General features: G+C 33.0%; 1 protein-coding gene across 1 annotated transcript in view; it reads left to right on the forward strand.

Annotated features, from left to right (window-relative positions):
* Nucleotides 1-17,839, forward strand: part of LOC146166723 (complement receptor type 1-like) — a 47,397-nt gene that overhangs the window by 27,277 nt on the left and 2,281 nt on the right. Inside the window, exons 35-56 of the mRNA XM_083384802.1 lie at nucleotides 344-550; nucleotides 2,032-2,214; nucleotides 3,374-3,550; nucleotides 3,738-3,944; nucleotides 5,165-5,344; nucleotides 5,750-5,956; nucleotides 6,149-6,328; nucleotides 6,734-6,940; nucleotides 7,863-8,045; nucleotides 8,764-8,940; nucleotides 9,125-9,331; nucleotides 10,118-10,297; nucleotides 10,702-10,908; nucleotides 11,102-11,281; nucleotides 11,685-11,891; nucleotides 12,817-12,999; nucleotides 13,719-13,895; nucleotides 14,080-14,286; nucleotides 14,862-15,041; nucleotides 15,447-15,653; nucleotides 15,850-16,029; nucleotides 16,335-16,541. Coding sequence (XP_083240928.1) covers nucleotides 344-550; nucleotides 2,032-2,214; nucleotides 3,374-3,550; nucleotides 3,738-3,944; nucleotides 5,165-5,344; nucleotides 5,750-5,956; nucleotides 6,149-6,328; nucleotides 6,734-6,940; nucleotides 7,863-8,045; nucleotides 8,764-8,940; nucleotides 9,125-9,331; nucleotides 10,118-10,297; nucleotides 10,702-10,908; nucleotides 11,102-11,281; nucleotides 11,685-11,891; nucleotides 12,817-12,999; nucleotides 13,719-13,895; nucleotides 14,080-14,286; nucleotides 14,862-15,041; nucleotides 15,447-15,653; nucleotides 15,850-16,029; nucleotides 16,335-16,541 — 4,230 coding nt within the window. The remainder of the gene's footprint in view (nucleotides 1-343; nucleotides 551-2,031; nucleotides 2,215-3,373; nucleotides 3,551-3,737; nucleotides 3,945-5,164; nucleotides 5,345-5,749; nucleotides 5,957-6,148; nucleotides 6,329-6,733; nucleotides 6,941-7,862; nucleotides 8,046-8,763; nucleotides 8,941-9,124; nucleotides 9,332-10,117; nucleotides 10,298-10,701; nucleotides 10,909-11,101; nucleotides 11,282-11,684; nucleotides 11,892-12,816; nucleotides 13,000-13,718; nucleotides 13,896-14,079; nucleotides 14,287-14,861; nucleotides 15,042-15,446; nucleotides 15,654-15,849; nucleotides 16,030-16,334; nucleotides 16,542-17,839) is intronic.

The raw sequence follows: 17,839 nt of genomic DNA on the forward strand, positions 1-17,839 counted from the left end.
ATTTTAAGCATTGTGGTATTTCAATTACCCTTGTTTTCGAGTCAATTCTATTAATTATTTGTTTTTAATTCTTAAATGTTGTTGTCTGATAAACAATTATTTTATTTACAAAATGTTGTACTCTATTCAATGTCTATTTGAAATCACACTGCATTCCGGTTTGTTTGTAAAATTGATTGACCAAAACACTACCTTTGTTGTCATCTGAAATAAAATGTTGCTTTCATAGTAAATTAAAATGGTTATTGGTGCACATACTGCATAATTATGGAGTGGCTCTTTAGATGCCAACAGTTATGGAATGCAGACAGGTACATTACCAGCACTCCTTTATGTATTTCAGTGTGTCCTGAACCAGTTACTCTAGATGCTGGGTCTGGTACAAGAACCCCCAACTTAGGTGTCAATACTGCTTATGTGGGTGGTACATCTGTTGACTATTCCTGCAACGCTGGATTTGAACTAATTGGAGATCCAACAAGCACATGTGGAACTGGGACAGGCGTTGGAATATGGACTCCTCAAAATATTCAGTCATGCCAACAAATAGGTTTGAATTAGTTTACTCATGGTATATAAGGGAGAGTGGCATGGTACATTTGTTGCATCAGTAAATATTATCTATTGTTTGTCTCAGTTTTGTTTCCATGTTTAGTAACACATATTGCTTTCTTAATTTAATTTATTATTGTGATTAAACACACTATAATCACTTCGTGCAATTATGTTAAAATAGCTTATAATTGTAATCATAAAAAGAACACTTGGTTAACATAAAATTATAAATATGAAACAGACCAAGGGTTCTCAAATTGTGAGGGGGGTATGTGAGCAATCCCATTTACTGGCACCGTGACGTTTTTTTAACCAAGTACCAAACTATTAAATCTTTCCACAAGAACCAATGTTTTGTTTGACACCATTACCCGATTTTGGGTCATCAATGTCTGCTTCGTAGATAGAAAGCTTAAAAATTGCCTAATGGCAGTACTGGCATCAACTGGAATAGCTGCAGTATATGTTAATTAGTTGTACATAAGAAAATGGGCCCAATTGTCTTTTGGCTAAATTTTATATAAAGCAAGCTTCCAACATTCAAAACACATGTCTTGTTTTTATTTTATATTGGGGTGGGGTGTGCCACACATGCAGAACCATCTAAACCAGTGGTTCTCAACTGCGGGTCCGCGTCAACTTTCCTGCCGGTCCACACAATTTTATATCTCAATTGCAAAATGCAAGATGTTAAAGGCTCTTTGTTTATTAAATTTAGAACTTCGCCAGTTTCGTAATTTGTAGCATTGTGACGTAACAAAGAGTTAACAGTCTACTTCAGACTTATCGTACGTCACAATCCCAACTGTTAAAACAGAGGCTACAACCCGCTTAAACCTTAAACTGTAAGACCAGTTGAAAAAAAAACTTCCAATAGAACCACGAATAACAGTTATGATATCAAAAAAACAGCAGCAAATTTCTCATTAAATCAAAGGTCCACCAGTCCGCAAAATTTGTTTTGAAATGTTACCGGTCCGTGAGCTAAAAAGGTGGAGAACCACTGAAATTTACTGTCTAGCTTGAGACTTCATTGTATTTCTAAAAAAGTTTACTTGCTTTTCTTTTGTACACTGATTCAGACTTTGTATTAGTATTTATGACCAGTTTGTACCTTGTGTATTTGCTTTGTACCATATCTATTTGCTAAAACCTTCTTATTTTCTGGTTTAATATCAATGCATACCAAGCCTCAATTACCAGTATTTCTTTTTAATATCTGAGTCACATGGATGGCGTTATCTGCTATGAAACCACATTCTAATTGCCGCACACCAAAGTTTAGATAGTGTATTTCTCTTTGTTTCCTTGTTTTCTGCCTTCTGCCTCAGCAGTATATTATATACCTACAATCAATGCCTTCTCACTATGTTCAAAATGAATAGAAAATATTTGAAACGTTCAAAATGATACCTACTTCTGTGTGGGCATTGTTATTCTTACTTTGTGTTTCTTAAAACTTTTTCTTTTTATTAGAATGTGGTGACCCACCCACCATTCCCAATGCTCCAACACCCCCGACAACAACCTATCTGTTTGGAGCCATTTATACTTACGCGTGTACAAGCCCTTTTATCCTATTGCCTATTGGAGGTGCCACCGTTCAATGTCAAGCAGATAAAACCTGGACTGCCAACCCACAGTGTGTGGCACCCGAGGGTAGAAAAATAAATTTGTTTGGCCTCAATGGAGCCAATTTTTATAGTTACTGTAGTTGTAGTTTGAAAGCTGTAAAAAATAGTTTAAAGCTTGTTCCAAACAGCTAAGAATGGCTTTTTTACCAAAGGTTGCAGGTTATCTGCACCTTGATTAAAAAACTTATCTAGGCAACTACGGATTTTTATTAGAATCATTTTTTTGTGACTTTATTATGTATCGAGCAATCATAGTTTTGCCTAAAATATATTACCGACGTCTGAATTTCAGATTATTTTTTTAAATCGAAAATTCGGACATCATTAACCCTCTACCTAGTCATAGACTCTCAATTTGTGTGTGTAAAGCGTTTTGGACAGTTTAGTTTAAATATTTGTTTAAATCAGGGCAGGGGTTCCTAACCTGGGGCCACAAGCCTTTTTCAAGGGGGCCATGAAAAAAATTGAAAAACAGTAATATCTTTAAATTATCATCTCTAAGTCTACTACACTATAACAAAAGAAATAAATTAAAATTTAATAAAAATATTAGTACAACAATAAGTACTTGGTAATCTTGAGTTTCCAAGAGTGTGCAAGCCCCATTGTGTTTATGTTTTTTTACCATCACAACAGAATATGTAATAACTAGGTTTAGTATCATGTTTATGTTGTATTTATATCGTTTTATCACTCTAACCACCAGTTACTGTAAAAACCTTTTTTTTTATTAAAATGACGTTTCTCATTTTTTTGCAAAAGGTTGAAAAAAATTGGGGGCCATTGATTTATCAAAATTTTCAAAGGGGGCCACGGTGTAAAAAAGGTTGGAAACCCCTGGTATAAAGGGTTAAGTGTTTTGTACTTTGTGGTGTTCTGGTAGGAATAACTTTTTTCGACCGCATGGATGTTTAGAAAGGTCAATTTTCAGTAAGCATAGATTAAGTGTTACTTATTTAGTTCTCTTTTGCATTATAATTTTAATTGTAACGTCATGTATCCTTTATAATATTGTTGTTTTACAACGTTAGTTTTTAGTGTGATGTACCGAGACAATCTATATTTTATTTATTTATGGTATATGTTAAAAAATCAACAATTCTATCGATGGCTAAACTCTGCTAAAAGGCCTTAATAGTCATTCTTTTCCAGAATTATAGGTTTTAACTGGTGTTACTTTTTAGAATGTGGCGATCCACCAACTATTCCAAATGCTATGACTCCACCGTCTATGGTTTATAATTCGGGTGACACATATGATTATGTCTGTGATGCCGGGTTTGTCATTGAACCAACTGGTGGAGCAACAGTAATGTGTATAAACAATGAGTGGACCGCCAATCCACAATGTGTACAAATCGGTGAATTATATTCTTTTTTTTCTATATGTGTACATCAAATATATGGAATGATTCCTTAGTTGCGTTTTCTTTGGTTATATTACATGAGCCTAAAAAGTGTTATTTTTGCTTTGCTTAATTCATTTTAGGCAATGAGACAATTACCTTTTGATTTAATAAATCACACTCACACATTCTGTTTTTACAGTTTGTCCTGAACCAGTTACTCTAACTACTGGAACTGGTACAAGAACCCCCAACTTAGGTGTCAATACTGCTTATGTGGGTGGTACATCTGTTGACTATTCCTGCAACGCTGGATTTGAACTGATTGGAGATCCAACAAGTACATGTGGAACTGGGACAGGCGTTGGAATATGGACTCCTCAAAATATTCAGTCATGTCAACAGATAGGTTTGTATTTTTTACAGAATTTGTAATCATTGAGAAAAACTCTTGTTTGTACATTTGAAAAATCAATTATTTTTATAAAACCAGAGAAATGTCACACCAAATCTAGTTAATTGTTTAAGACCTGACTTTATAAAGTACTTCAGCTGCAGTTTGTGAAAATCTGTTGTACAGTTGTTATTCTACAAAATTGGTTCTCAACCGCCGGTCCGCGGACCGGTGCCGGTGTCAACTTTCCTGCCTGTCCGCCAAATATATTATAATTTTTTGTCCTTAATCGGAAATGCAAGATGTTGAAGGCTTGTCCATTAAATTAAGAACTTCGCCAGTTACGCATTTTGCAGTTGTGACGTAACATAGACTTAATGGCCTACTATGTGCAGTACTTTATCATACGTCACAATGCTGCAAATGTTGTTCCCTATTGATTAAAAATAGGCTATACAACTCGTTAAGTCTTGAACTTTAAGACCAGTGTAAGTCAAAAACTTCAATAGTACCGCGTATAACACGTCATGGCTCATTAAATTGAAGTTTTCATTCTTTGCTTTTAATTTGCATACTTTTGTTGTAATTGAGAACCACTGGTCTACGCCTCCATGCTAAAAATTATCTGAAAAAATGACTGTAGTTTGGTATATAACACAACCAAACTTCAGTGATTGCGTCAAGTTTCCCGTGTACAGCAAAAAAATTGAAAAAAAAAACTTTTTTCATGATCCCCTGTACACTAAAAATTTGAAAAAAATTTAAGGTCAAATTTTAAACTTTTTTCATGACCCCGGGTACCAGACAAAAATAAAGCAATTTTGACTTCTTTCATTAGCCCAAGTTCATGACATAAATAAGCAAATTTTGGAGTTTTTTTGTGATCCTGTGTACAGGACAACTAATGGTGGAATTTGGGACATTTCTATGACCTCACCCCCTTTGTTAAAAGAAATAGCTTTACTCCCTTTTTTTTTATTTAAAAAAAAATGAAAATCATTTAAGATGTACCTTAGTGATGTTCCTTTAAGACATGAAAGTTGTCAATTGAATAAGGTCTTGAACCAATTTCGCTAAAATCATTATTTGGAATAGCTTTACAAATCTTTAACATCCATTATCTCCCAAAGCTGTTATGTAACCTAAGTAGTTTTATAACTCAGGTCTTCAATTTTTGTTTTAATTTTTTATTATAAATCAGCAGCATTTACTTTTGGTACTTATTTTATGTGCAGTATGTGGGAATCCACCTACAGTTGACAATGCTGGGTTTCCTGCTTCAGTTCCTTACTTATTTCAAGAAGCGGTTACTTACACATGTAATGCTGGATTTACTGTATTACCGGGCTCAGGTGATACAATAACATGTCAGGCAGATCGATCTTGGACAGGAAACCCACAATGTGTACAAACTGGTAAAGATAATATGTTTGTCATGTTCATTTTTTGGTTGAACTTAGTTTTACACTACTTTACTTAATAATCTAAAGTTAGCCAAAATTGTTTGTAAAGTATTTTCTGAATTGCAAATCTAGGGCTCGTACTAACATAGAGACAACTTTTTTATAAATACAAATAAAAATGTTTTAAATTAAAATATTTTTATTGCATGACATTTAAATAAAAATGATGGTAATAAACATTAAAAAAAATACCTTTATGTGCATACCAAATATATGGGTTGGTTCCTTAGTTGCATTTTCTTTGGTTATATTACATGAGCCCAAAAATGATATTTTTGCTTTGCTTAATTCATTTTAGGCAATGAGACAATTACCTTTTGTTTTGATAAATCACACTCACACATTCTGTTTTTACAGTTTGTCCTGAACCAGTTACTCTAGATGCTGGGTCTGGTACAAGAACCACAAACTTAGGTGTCAATACTGCTTATGTGGGTGGTACATCTGTTGACTATTCCTGCAACGCTGGATTTGAACTGATTGGAGGTCCAACAAGCACATGTGAAACTGGGACAGGTGTTGGAATATGGAACCCTCCAAACATTCAGTCATGCCAACAGATAGGTTTGTAAAATTGTGCAGGATTATATTTTTTACAGAAAAATATTGTTGGTCAACTTAGAAAAGCAATTTTTTTAAATAAATGTTTCTGCATTTGTTTTATGAAACCAGTTGTATCACAATAAGTTTAGGAATTGTTTTTTGTTTTGTTTTTAAATCAGCAGCATTTACCCTTGGTAAATATTTTATGTGCAGTATGTGGGAATCCACCTACAGTTGACAATGCTGGATTTCCTGCTTCAGTTCCTTACTTATTTCAAGAAGTGGTTACTTACACATGTAATGCTGGATTTACTGTATTACCGGGCTCAGGTGATACAATAACATGTCAGGCAGATCGATCTTGGACAGGAAACCCACAATGTGTACAAACGGGTAAATATAATATGTTTGTCATGTTCATTTTTTGGTTGAACTTAGTTTTACACTACTTTACTTAATAATCTAAAGTTAGCCAAAATTGTTTGTAAAGTATTTTCTGAATTGCAAATCTAGGGCTCGTACTAACATAAAGACAACTTTTTTATAAATACAAATAAAAATGTTTTAAATTAAAATATTTTTATTGCATGACAGTTAAATAAAAATGATGGTAATAAACATTAAAAAAAATACCTTTATGTGCATACCAAATATATGGGTTGGTTCCTTAGTTGCATTTTCTTTGGTTATATTACATGAGCCCAAAAATGTTATTTTTGCTTTGCTTAATTCATTTTAGGCAATGAGACAATTACCTTTTGTTTTAATAAATCACACTCACACATTCTGTTTTTACAGTTTGTCCTGAACCAGTTACTCTAGATGCTGGATCTGGTACAAGAACCACTAACTTAGGTGTCAATACTGCTTATGTGGGTGGTACATCTGTTGACTATTCCTGCAACACTGGATTTGAACTGATTGGAGATTCAAGAAGCACATGTGGAACTGGGACAGGCGTTGGAATATGGACTCCTCAAAATATTCAGTCATGTCAACAAATAGGTTTGAATTAGTTTACTCATGTATTTGGGGAGAGTGGCATGGTACATTTGTTGCATCAGTAAATGTTATCTATTGTTTGTCTCAGTTTTGTTCATATTTGTTTAGTAACACATATTGCTTTCTTAATTTAATTTATTATTGTGATTAAACACACTATAATCACTTTGTGGAATTATAGCAAAATAGCTTATAAATGTAATCATAAAAAACAGTTGGTTAACATAAAATTATAAGTAACAAGTAAAGGCCAGAAGGTAATAATATCAAATATACCAAGGGTTCTCAAATTGGTGGGAGGGTTCTCAAACTTAGTGGGTGTGAGCAAGTTCATTTACTGGAATTCTGACAATTTTTTAAGCTTACCAAGTAATAAAGTATTAAATTTTTCCACCATAACCAATGTTTGTTTTGACACCATTTCACGACTTTGGGGTCATTAAGGTCGGCTTCGTAGATAAACGGTCTTGCTTGAGACTTCATTGTATTTTTTAAAAAAACGTTTGCTTGCTTTTCTTGCATACACTGATTCAGACTTTGTATTAGTATTAATGGCCAGTTTGTACCATGTCGGTTTTCTTTGTACCATGTCTATTTGCTGAAACTGTTTTTTTCTTTTTTAATATTAATGTAGACCAAGCCTCAATGCCACTATTTCTTTTATAATTTCCGAGTCACGTGGATGGCTTTATCTGCTATTGACTCACATTCTAATTTCCACACACCCTGGTTTAGATAGTGCATTTATTTTTGTTTCATGTTTTTCTGACATCTGCCTTAGTAGTATAATATATACCTAGAATCAATGCCTTCTCATAATGTTAAAAATGAATAAAGAGTTATTTGAAACATTCAAAATGATACCTACTTCTGTGTGGGCATTGTTATTCTTACTTCGTGTTTCTTAAACCTTTTTTTTTTTTAGAATGTGGTGACCCACCCACCATTCCCAATGCTCCAACACCCCCGACAACAACCTATCTGTTTGGAGCCATTTATACTTACGCGTGTACAAGCCCTTTTGTCCTATTGCCTATTGGAGGTGCCAACGTTCAATGTCAAGCAGATAAAACCTGGACTGCCAACCCACAGTGTGTGGCACCCGAGGGTAGAAAAATAAATTTATTTGGCCTCAATGGAGCCAATTTTTATTGTTACTGTAGTTGTAGTTTGAAAGCTGTTAAAAATAGTTTAAAGCTTGTTCCAAACAGCTAAGAATGGCATTTTGTTACCAAAGGTTGCAGGTTATTTGCACGTTGATTGAAAATCTTGAATAAAAATCTATGCACCTACAGATTTTTTCATTCTTATAACAATCATTTTTTGTGACATTATTTTGTATTAAGTAACCATAGTTTTGCTTCAAAATATATTCAGTAAAAAATCTAAAATATGGACATCGTTAACCCTGTACCTAGTCATGGACTCTCAATTTGTGCGTGTAAAGTATTTTAGACAGTTTAGTTTAAATATTTGTTTGAAGGGTTAGGTGTTTTGTACTTTGTGGCGTTCAGGTAGGATTACCTTTTTTCGACCGCATGGATGTTTAGAAAGGTTAATTCTCAGTAAGCATAGGTTAAGTGTTACTTATTTAGTTCTCTTTTGCATTGTAATTTTATTTCTACCGTCATGTATCCTTTTTATAATATTGTTGTTTAACAACGTTAGTTTTTCAGTGTGATGTACTTGCCGATACAATCTATATTTTATTTATTTATGGTATATGTTTAAAAATCAACAATTCTATCAATGTGTAAACTCTGCTAAAAGGCCTTAACAGCCATTCTTTTCTAGAATTAAAGGTTTTAACTGGTGTTACTTTTTAGAATGTGGCAACCCACCAACTATTCCAAATGCTATGACTCCACCATCTATGGTTTATAATTCGGGTGACACATATGATTATGTCTGTGATGCCGGGTTTGTCATTGAACCAACTGGTGGAGCAACAGTAATGTGTATAAACAATGAGTGGACCGCCAATCCACAATGTGTACAAATCGGTGAATTATATTCTTTTTTTTCTATATGTGTATACCAAATATATGGAATGATTCCTTAGTTTCGTTTTCTTTGGTTATACTTGAGCTAAAAAGTGGTATTTTAGCTTTGCTTAATTCATTTTAAGCAATAAAGACATTTACCTTTTGTATAATTAACTGCTACTCACGCAATTTGTTTTTACAGTTTGTCCTGAACCAGTTACTCTAGATGCTGGGTCTGGTACAAGAACCACAAACTTTGGTGTCAATACTGCTTATGTGGGTGGTACATCTGTTGACTATTCCTGCAATGCTGGATTTGAACTGATTGGAGGTCCAACAAGTACATGTGGAACTGGGACAGGTGTTGGAATATGGAACCCTTCAAACATTCAGTCATGCCAACAGATAGGTTTGTAAATTTTGCAGAATTTGTAATCATTGAGAAAAACTCTTGTTTGTTCATTTGAAAAATCATTTATTTTTATAAAACCAGAGAAATGTCACACCAAATCTAGTTAATTGTTTAAGACCTGACTTTATAAAGTACCTCAGCTGCGTTTTGTGAAAATCTGTTGTACAGTTGTTAGTCTACGCCTCCATGCTAAAAATTATCTGAACTGTAGTTTGGTATATAACACAACCAAACTTCAGTGATTCTGTCAAGTTTCCCGCATACAGCAAAAATTTTGAAAAAAAATACTTTTTTCATGCCCACGTACACCCAAAAAATGAAAAAAATCTAAGGTAAAATTTTAAACCTTTTTTTATGACCCCGGGTACACGACAAAAATAAAGCAATTTTGACTTTTTTCATGACAACAATGAGCAAATTTTGGAGTTTTTTTGTGACCCTGTGTACCGGACAACTAATGGTGGAATTTGGGACATTTCCATGACCTCACCCCCTTTGTTAAAAGAAATAGCTTTACTCACTTTTTTTTTCAATTTTTAAAAAATGAAAATCATTTAAGATGTACATTAGTGATATTTCTTTAAGACATGAAAGTCGTCAATTGAATAAGGTCTTGAACCAATCTCGCTAAAATCATCATTTGGAATAGCTTTACAAATCTTTAACATGCATTATCTCCCAAAGCTGTTATGTAACCTAAGTAGTTTTGTTAACTCAGGTCTTCAACATTTTTTTTTATTATAAATCAGCAGCATTTACCCTTGGTAAATATTTTATATGCAGTATGTGGGAATCCACCTACAGTTGACAATGCTGGATTTCCTGCTTCAGTTCCTTACTTATTTCAAGAAATGGTTACTTACACATGTAATGCTGGATTTACTGTATTACCGGGCTCAGGTGATACAATAACATGTCAGGCAGATCGATCTTGGACAGGAAACCCACAATGTGTACAAACAGGTAAAGATAATATGTTTGTCATGTTCATTTTTTGGTTGAACTTAGTTTTACACTACTTTACTTAATAATCTAAAGTTAGCCAAAATTGTTTGTAAAGTATTTTCTGAATTGCAAATCTAGGGCTCGTACTAACATAGAGACAACTTTTTTATAAATACAAATAAAAATGTTTTAAATTAAAATATTTTTATTGCATGACAGTTAAATAAAAATGATGGTAATAAACATTAAAAAAATACCTTTATGTGCATACCAAATATATGGGTTGGTTCCTTAGTTGCATTTTCTTTGGTTATATTACATGAGCCCAAAAATGTTATTTTTGCTTTGCTTAATTCATTTTAGGCAATGAGACAATTACCTTTTGTTTTAATAAATCACACTCACACATTCTGCTTTTACAGTTTGTCCTGAACCAGTTACTCTAGATGCTGGGTCTGGTACAAGAACCACTAACTTAGGTGTTAATACTGCTTATGTGGGTGGTACATCTGTTGACTATTCCTGCAACGCTGGATTTGAACTGATTGGAGGTCCATCAAGTACATGTGAAACTGGGACAGGTGTTGGAATATGGAACCCTCCAAACATTCAGTTATGCCAACAGATAGGTTTGTAAAATTGTGCAGGATTATATTTTCATACAGAAAAATAATGTTGGTCAACTAAGAAAAGCATTTTTTTTAAATAAATGTTTCTGCATTTGTTTTATGAAACCAGTTGCATCACAATAAATTTATGAATTGTTTTTTGTGTTGTTTTCAAATCAGCAGCATTTACCCTTGGTAAATATTTTATGTGCAGTATGTGGGAATCCACCTACAGTTGACAATGCTGGATTTCCTGCTTCAGTTCCTTACTTATTTCAAGAAATGGTTACTTACACATGTAATGCTGGATTTACTGTATTACCGGGCTCAGGTGATACAATAACATGTCAGGCAGATCGATCTTGGACAGGAAACCCACAATGTGTACAAACGGGTAAATATAATATGTTTGTCATGTCAATTTTTGGTAGAACTTAGTTTTACACTACTTTACTTAACAATCTAAAGTTAGCCAAAATTGTTTGTAAAGTATTTTCTGAATTGCAAATCTAGGACTTGTACTAACATGGAGACAACTTTTTTATGGTACAAATGAAAATGTTATAAATTAAAATTTTTTTATTGCTTGAAAGTTGAATAAAAATAATGGTAATAAACATTAAATAAAATACCTTTATGTGCATACCAAATATATGGGTTGGTTCCTTAGTTGCATTTTCTTTGGTTATATTACATGAGCCCAAAAATGTTATTTTTGCTTTGCTTAATTCATTTTAGGCAATGAGACAATTACCTTTTGTTTTAATAAATCACACTCACACATTCTGCTTTTACAGTTTGTCCTGAACCAGTTACTCTAGATGCTGGGTCTGGTACAAGAACCTCCAACTTAGGTGTTAATACTGCTTATGTGGGTGGTACATCTGTTGACTATTCCTGCAACACTGGATTTGAACTAATTGGAGATCCAACAAGCACATGTGGAACTGGGACAGGCGTTGGAATATGGACTCCTCAAAATATTCAGTCATGTCAACAAATAGGTTTGAATTAGTTTACCCATGGTATATAAGGGAGAGTGGCATGGTACATTTGTTGCATCAGTAAATGTTATCTATTGTTTGTCTCAGTTTTGTTCATATTTGTTTAGTAACACATATTGCTTTCTTAATTTAATTTATTATTGTGATTAAACACACTATAATCATTTTGTGGAATTGTAGCAAAATAGCTTATAAATGTAATCATAAAAAAACAGTTGGTTAACATAAAATTATAAGTAACAAATAAAGACCAGAAGGTAATAATATTAAATATACCAAGGGTTCTCAAATTGGCGGGAGGGTTCTCAAACTTGGTGGGTGTGAGCAAGTTCATTTACTGGAACTCTGACAATTTTTTAAGCTTACCGAGTAATAAAGTATTAAATTTTTCCACCATAACCAATGTTTGTTTTGACACCATTTCACGACTTTGGGGTCATTAAGGTCGGCTTCGTAGATAAACGGTCTTGCTTGAGACTTCATTGTATTTTTTAAAAAAACGTTTACTTGCTTTTCTTGCATACACTGATTCAGACTTTGTATTAGTATTAATGGCCAGTTTGTACCATGTCGGTTTTCTTTGTACCATGTCTATTTGCTGAAACTGTTTTTTTCTTTTTTAATATTAATGTAGACCAAGCCTCAATGCCACTATTTCTTTTATAATTTCTGAGTCACGTGGATGGCTTTATCTGCTATTGACTCACATTCTAATTTCCACACACCCTGGTTTAGATAGTGCATTTATTTTTGTTTCATGTTTTTCTGACATCTGCCTCAGTAGTATAATATATACCTAGAATCAATGCCTTCTCATAATGTTAAAAATGAATAAAGAGTTATTTGAAACATTCAAAATGATACCTACTTCTGTGTGGGCATTGTTATTCTTACTTCATGTTTCTTAAAACTTTTTTTTTTTTAGAATGTGGTGACCCACCCACCATTCCCAATGCTCCAACACCCCCGACAACAACCTATCTGTTTGGAGCCATTTATACTTACGCGTGTACAAGCCCTTTTGTCCTATTGCCTATTGGAGGTGCCACCGTTCAATGTCAAGCAGATAAAACCTGGACTGCCAACCCACAGTGTGTGGCACCCGAGGGTAGAAAAATAAATTTATTTGGCCTCAATTGTGCCAATTTTTATTGTTACTGTAGTTGTAGTTTGAAAGCTGTTAAAAATAGTTTAAAGCTTGTTCCAAACAGCTAAGAATGGATTTTTGTTACCAAAGGTTGCAGGTTATTTGCACCCTGATTTGAAAATCTTGAATAAAAATCTATGCACCTACAGATTTTTTCATTCTTATACCAATCATTTTTTGTGACATTATTTTGTATTAAGTAACCATAGTTTTGCTTCAAAATATATTCAGTAAAAAATCTAAAATATGGACATCGTTAACCCTGTACCTAGTCATGGACTCTAAATTTGTGCATGTAAAGTATTTTAGACAGTTTAGTTTAAATATTTGTTTGAAGGGTTAGGTGTTTTGTACTTTGTGGCGTTCAGGTAGGATTACCTTTTTTCGACCGCATGGATGTTTAGAAAGGTTAATTCTCAGTAAGCATAGGTTAAGTGTTACTTATTTAGTTCTCTTTTGCATTGTAATTTTATTTCTACCGTCATGTATCCTTTTTATAATATTGTTGTTTTACAACGTTAGTTTTTCAGTGTGATGTACTTGCCGATACAATCTATATTTTATTTATTTATGCTATATGTTTAAAAATCAACAATTCTATCAATGTGTAAACTCTGCTAAAAGGCCTTAACAGCCATTCTTTTCTAGAATTAAAGGTTTTAACTGGTGTTACTTTTTAGAATGTGGCAACCCACCAACTATTCCAAATGCTATGACTCCACCATCTATGGTTTATCAATCGGGTGACACATATGATTATGTCTGTGATGCCGGGTTTGCCATTGAACCAACTGGTGGAGCAACAGTAATGTGTATAAACAATGAGTGGACCGCCAATCCACAATGTGTACAAATCGGTGAATTATATTCTTTTTTTTCTATATGTGTACATCAAATATATGGAATGATTCCTTAGTTGTGTTTTCTTTGGTTATACTTGAGCTAAAAAGTGGTATTTTAGCTTTGCTTAATTCATTTTAAGCAATAAAGACATTTACTTTTTGTATAATTAACTGCTACTCACGCAATTTGTTTTTACAGTTTGTCCTGAACCAGTTACTCTAGATGCTGGGTCTGGTACAAGAACCACTAACTTAGGTGTCAATACTGCTTATGTGGGTGGTACATCTGTTGACTATTCCTGCAATGCTGGATTTGAACTGATTGGAGGTCCAACAAGCACATGTGAAACTGGGACAGGTGTTGGAATATGGAACCCTTCAAACATTCAGTCATGCCAACAGATAGGTTTGTAAATTTTGCAGAGTTTGTAATCATTGAGAAAAACTCTTGTTTGTACATTTGAAAAATCATTTATTTTTATAAAACCAGAGAAATGTCACACCAAATTTAGTTAATTGTTTAAGACCTGACTTTATAAAGTACTTCAGCTGCAGTTTGTGAAAATCTGTTGTACAGTTGTTAGTCTACGCCTCCATGCTAAAAATTATCTGAAAAAACGACTGTAGTTTGGTATATAACACAACCAAACTTCAGTGATTCTGTCAAGTTTCCCGCATACAGCAAAAAATAAAAATAAAAATACTTTTTTCATGCTTTTTTTTCAATTTTAAAAAAATAAAAATCATTTAAGATGTACATTAATGATATTTCTTTAAGACATGAAAGTCGTCAATTGAATAAGGTCTTGAACCAATCTCGCTAAAATCATCATTTGGAATAGCTTTACAAATCTTTAACATCCATTATCTCCCAAAGCTGTTATGTAACCTAAGTAGTTTTATAACTCAGGTCTTCAATTTTGTTTTAATTTTTTATTATAAATCAGCACCATTTACCTTTGGTACTTATTTTATGTGCAGTATGTGGGAATCCACCTACAGTTGACAATGCTGGGTTTCCTGCTTCAGTTCCTTACTTATTTCAAGAAATGGTTACTTACACTTGTAATGCTGGATTTACTGTATTACCGGGCTCAGGTGATACAATAACATGTCAGGCAGATCGATCTTGGACAGGAAACCCACAATGTGTACAAACGGGTAAATATAATATGTTTGTCATGTTAATTTTTTGGTTGAACTTAGTTTTACACTACTTTACTTAATAATCTAAAGTTAGCCAAAATTGTTTGTAAAGTATTTTCTGAATTGCAAATCTAGGGCTTGTACTAACATAGAGACAACTTTTTTATAAATACAAATAAAAATGTTTTAAATTAAAATATTTTTATTGCATGAAAGTTGAATAAAAATAATGGTAATAAACATTAAATAAAATACCTTTATGTGCATACCAAATATATGGGTTGGTTCCTTAGTTGCATTTTCTTTGGTTATATTACATGAGCCCAAAAATGTTATTTTTGCTTTGCTTAATTCATTTTAGGCAATGAGACAATTACCTTTTGTTTTGATAAATCACACTCACACATTCTGTTTTTACAGTTTGTCCTGAACCAGTTACTCTAGATGCTGGGTCTGGTACAAGAACCACTAACTTAGGTGTCAATACTGCTTATGTGGGTGGTACATCTGTTGACTATTCCTGCAACGCTGGATTTGAACTGATTGGAGGTCCAACAAGCACATGTGAAACTGGGACAGGTGTTGGAATATGGAACCCTCCAAACATTCAGTTATGCCAACAGATAGGTTTGTAAAATTGTGCAGGATTATATTTTCATACAGAAAAAATTGAAAATTGGTCAACTTAGAAAAGCATTTTTTTTAAATAAATGTTTCTGCATTTGTTTTATGAAACCAGTTGCATCACAATAAATTTATGAATTGTTTTTTGTTTTGTTTTTAAATCAGCAGCATTTACTTTTGGTACTTATTTTATGTGCAGTATGTGGGAATCCACCTACAGTTGACAATGCTGGATTTCCTGCTTCAGTTCCTTACTCATTTCAAGAAATGGTTACTTACACTTGTAATGCTGGATTTACTGTATTACCGGGCTCAGGTGATACAATAACATGTCAGGCAGATCGATCTTGGACAGGAAACCCACAATGTGTACAAACGGGTAAATATAATATGTTTGTCATGTCAATATTTTGTGTTTAACTGTAGTTCTACACCTTTAACTTGATAATTTAAAATGTTTACCTTTTTTAACAATTTTCTAAGATGTAAATCTAAGGACCTTACTCACCTGAAATAATAACAATTTTTTAAATTAATATATTTTCATTGAAAGACAGTTTGAATAAAATATGGTTATAAAAATATTGAATATAAAACCTATATGCGTATACCAAATATATGGGATCATTGTTTTTAACCGTTATCTTTTACCTTATTACATTATATAAAACATGTTTTTTACAGTTTGCACTGATCCAGTTGAATTGGATCCTGGATCGGGTGTCAGAACACCAAACCTAATGGGCAATACTGCTTATGTGGATGGTACAACAGTTGACTACACGTGCAGTCCTGGATTTGAACTTATTGGAATGTCAAGAAGTACATGTGAAACTGGGACAGGTGTTGGAATATGGAACCCTCCGAACATTCAGTCATGCCAACAGATAGGTTTGTAAATTTTTTCAGAATTGGTAGTCTCCAAAAAATACTGTTGTTTGTCTATCTGAAGAATCAGTTAGCAAATGTATGCGTTATTTTGTGTTAGGTCAATTTTTTATTTAAAACTGAGTGGAAAACAAATTAGTTTAGAAAATTCTATAAAACCCGCCCAAGGCCATTTTGCCAGGTTGCAAAAGTATTGCTCTTCCGCCAATGTATGTATAAATCTGGATGTACATTTAAAATACACAGGACTGCTTGATATTAAATGCTTCATTTGTCAGAGTGGTTGATGAAATAGTCATAATGAAGGTTTGTTAGAGTTAAAGATAAAGTTTTGAGCTGTGCAAAGGGTTTATTGCTTGCTTTTGATTTTGGTTTATAGAGGAGCTTATTGTGTTGCTGAACGATTCTAGTGTGATTTAATATGAATCACACCATAGCTATTTAATTGGTCATATAAAACATTTTATATTTACTCTTTTATGTGCTCGACTTTCATTTAGGCTCCAATTACTCTGGATTTGTATTGATTAATTTTTGGTTTGGTATTTTTTATATTTTATTGCTTTAAAAGTTTTGTTGGCGCATTTTTAATAAGTAAGTTAGATTTAAATAAAATGGTAAACAAAAAAGCGTGTTTCATGCTCTTGTCTAACACTAATTTACTTTTTTTGTCTTGCAAAACTTCTCAAATTATTTTGTACTTTAAAGATGATTTTATTAGATTATTTATTTACACAAAATTGCAATCTCTGTGTCTTTCCTAGGTTCAAAATGACGGTATTTTTTAGAATTTAATATACTAATAAATTTAACATTGCAGCGACTCATGTTTTAGTTTTACCCCTTGGTGGTCTCCAAACTGCTAGTCATGGACCTTATGAGGCCTGTGGTGTAAACTATTCTTGTCGCAGTATATCATTTTAAAGTATCCCAAAATATTCATTGCTAAAATGTTTGCCAGAGGTATGTCTAAACCAAATTTGAAAACGCTTTTAAACCAAATGAAATTTGTATTAAGCTCACTTTTTCAAAACAAATAATTTATTTGTTATGTTTACCACTTTTTATGAGGCCAATAAAATTTAACACAAAATGTAATAGCAAAAATGCGTTCATTAGCTGTAGATTTATTCAAATCGTCATCTAGACTGTTGTTTGATTGTTTCGTAATTACTAGTTTTAGCTATTGTTTTAAACTTTATAGAACTGTACACTTTAAGTACACTTTTCACTGAAGAAAATGTTTTTATAAGTTTGTGAAATTAACTGAATATCTAATGTACACAATTTATTCTATCTTG

The sequence above is a fragment of the Ascidiella aspersa genome, chromosome 1 (assembly GCF_963924565.1).
Source record: "Ascidiella aspersa chromosome 1, kaAscAspe10.2, whole genome shotgun sequence".
Classification (NCBI taxonomy): Eukaryota; Metazoa; Chordata; class Ascidiacea; order Phlebobranchia; family Ascidiidae; genus Ascidiella; species Ascidiella aspersa.